Source organism: Pterocles gutturalis, unplaced genomic scaffold (genome assembly GCF_000699245.1).
Source record: "Pterocles gutturalis isolate BGI_N339 unplaced genomic scaffold, ASM69924v1 scaffold24760, whole genome shotgun sequence".
Lineage (NCBI taxonomy): Eukaryota > Metazoa > Chordata > Aves > Pterocliformes > Pteroclidae > Pterocles > Pterocles gutturalis.
In genome coordinates this window covers 11,807-14,820 of record NW_010146541.1, presented here as the reverse complement: position 1 = coordinate 14,820, position 3,014 = coordinate 11,807, and the positions used below count along the sequence as shown (strand labels likewise).

General features: G+C 41.4%; 1 protein-coding gene across 1 annotated transcript in view; it reads left to right on the top strand.

Annotated features, from left to right (window-relative positions):
• Positions 1-1,147: 1,147 nt before the first annotated feature.
• Positions 1,148-3,014, top strand: part of PCTP (phosphatidylcholine transfer protein) — a gene marked incomplete at its 5' end in the record, with an annotated part of 4,961 nt that continues 3,094 nt past the window's right edge. Inside the window, one exon of the mRNA XM_010085781.1 lies at positions 1,148-1,316. Coding sequence (XP_010084083.1) covers positions 1,148-1,316 — 169 coding nt within the window. The remainder of the gene's footprint in view (positions 1,317-3,014) is intronic.

The window sequence follows — 3,014 nt, the reverse complement described above, 5'->3', positions numbered from 1 at the left end:
GGAGTCCGCGAACTGTGAGGTTGTAAAGCTTGTTGACAGCTGGTGGCTGGAGGGATGCCCGGTGGAAGGGGCTCTCGGCGACAGGGGTTAAGGGGGTTCGCTCTGGCTCTCGCTCCTGGCCCCGAGGGATGATTGTGGCAGAGAGACCGGTCCCTGAGCTCCTCTTGTGTTAAAGCATCCTCCTGACCTGCAAACTCCTGCTTCCCTTCCCTCTCCCTCTCTCCAAAACGCCCTTCAAACCGATTTTTCCACCGTTCTCCCTCTGAAGTCAGGAGGTAGCTCAGAAAGGGTTGGAATGAAATTCCCCCCTTTTGGGGGGACTCCTCTTAAGAAATTTAAAAGTTTAGGCCTCCCGAACTGACATGTAAGTGATTAACATAGCAAGTGTTTCCATTCTGATGCACATTTATCATTTAATAATGACTTTTGAATCCATATAAATATCCTGTTTCTTTAGTTCTGTGATCATAATTACTTCTCAACTCCTTATAGAGCTGGACTTCGTGCTGTGCTTTGCATGAAAAATTTGGATTTGTATTCTGAAAAATCATTCCAGGCATGGTCATGTTAGAAAAAAAAATAGTAAATAAACACATAGGTCTGTGTGAAAGGCAAGACAGTGTAGGGAGAGTCTTTTTTTTTTTTTTTTTTTTTTAAAAGGCACTTCATACACCTTGGAGTTTTTTGGTGGATATGCGGATGAAATAGATGTTACTGGGAGTTATGCTTTGGAGTGGATGAAATAGAAACTTGAGGACTGGAGCTCATCACAGAGCTGTACATACATCACACAGTGAATGAAGGCAAAGTAACTTCAGGAAGCTGGAGGCTGGATTTAGCCAAACAAATGGGACCAGGTGTCTATGGGGCTTGTACTGGGGCAGCCTGTTCTGCTGTGGCTTTGCAGGAAGAACCATGCTCCCTTTGGAACTCCTTACGAAGTAAAAGGGTACTGGTGTAAGGGAAGGAACAACCATCATGCTGTGCAAGTCAGCCTGTCTGGATTTAAACTTTCATGTATAGATCAAAAAGTTATGAGGTTAAAGACTGAATCTTGCACTGTTTTTTGAACACTTGCTTTCACAGCTCTTGAGCATATTTGTAGAGAGTGCCCCACCTAACTTCCTTCAGCTTCTCCCTGCTGCAGAGTACTTCCCTTTCCTGTGTGACTTTTCCTCTCCCCATTCTGTTTCCACAGCAATCAGGACTTTATGAGTATAAAATCTTTGGTGGTCTTGCTGACTGTCCCCCAAAACTGTGTGTGGATGTCTATATGGATTTAGATTTCCGAAAACAGTGGGATCAGTATGTTAAAGGTAAGCTCATCTACACTGTTTAAAAGCAAGTTTTATGTCCACGTTGACTCTTCCCACTAAAACTTTCTTCAAAGGCATATTGAAGTTGCTGCATCCAAAGACTTTGGGCCAGATTTAAGTATATTTTGGGATAAGGTTGCGTTCTGCAAATGCACCACTGAACACTGACATGGAACAGCTAACATCTCATCACCGTATGGCTTCCTTCTGGAATGGATTCTTTCCATGTTGCTTTTCCTTGTTCTTTTCCATGTAAAGCATATAATTGGCATTCCTTGTTATGCTGGAGCACCATGCAGCTTCTAGTTGTTGTAATTCCTAGGTTAAATTTTAGTAGGTGGCCTGGCGAGAAACGGAGGTGGTGCCTTTTGTACATCTTTGCATATTGCAGTTGTGCCTGTAAGAGTGCAGTGTCTTGCACCAGTTTGATGTGAGATGGAATGTCTTTTCCTGAAAGCATTGGTTGTTCTTGTTACCTTTTACAATCAGAAATGGGTGTACTGAGAGGGTAGTTGGTGGCTTCGGCCTTTTACAGAGAAAGGAATAACTAATTTAGTTGTGTTTATTTAATTTTGTCTTGGAAAAAGGGAGTTGAACCTGGATATCCATGTGATATTAAAACATCTTAAGTCAGCAGCGACAGAGCAAGGATTCAGCTGATGTAGGCATCCAATAATCCATTTATTTAAAGATGGGGAGTTCTTCCATTTTAAGCCTGCATTTAAAATCAGATCAGGCCAATAAAACTGAAACACAATCAAAGTATTTTGCTGAATAAAGAATAGTGTTAAAAACCAAAGAATTGTAAAATGTTGTGTTTGTTAAGTCCAGGACATCTCTATGGTGACCAATTACTGGTAATGCCCTTGGCTGTACTGAGACAGAGAACTACATATTTGACTCGTGTGGGTACTTGGTCAAGCTTCAGAAGCTACATCTTCATTAGTAAGTGTTATTTGTCAAAATGGGCAATAGCTTTCTTGTAGCAAAGGCCACTTTGCCATTAATGAAACAAAAAGAACTGGAGTTGGACTCTACATTATCATATGGGATATAAAAATACTGTCTTATCTTAAGTTACTTTGGTAGTCTTTGATTTAAGTGCATTTAGGAGAATTGAATCCTTCTTAAACAAACTTTTTTTTTTTTTTTTATGCCTTCTTAGAGAAAAGAAAGGAAGCAGTTGGGGGAAGCTACACCCTTAAACTAAAATCTAGATAATGTTGCAAATCCTTGCTGACTGTGATACATTCATCCATGAATTTACACTAATTTATACTTGTGCTGGTACTTCAAGCCCAGCGTTTCACAGAAGTTAACTCTTGAAGGGCATAAGCATAATGTGAATATGGGTGGGACACGACTTACCTACTGTGTGTTTTTTCTGTGTTTGCAAAGATATAAAGGTACGTGAGTTAGCAGCTAACAGTGGGGCATCGAGTTCTTTAAAACAGTGCCTTTAATCCTTTTGAAAAAGGAAAGCTCTGCGGTTGGAAATGAAAGTGAAGCTGCTAACCCAATGCTCCAGTGACCTCTGGTGGAGAGCATAATCACGGAATAATGCCGTAGCTCGTTACAGCACTGGGAGTACTGTGCATCCAATACTGCTCCAGCCGGGAGGAGAGGAGAAGCTGGTTTTGTGGGTGAGAGCTGACTGGCAGGACATACTAACAGCAGCCTGGTTTGGGACATATTATA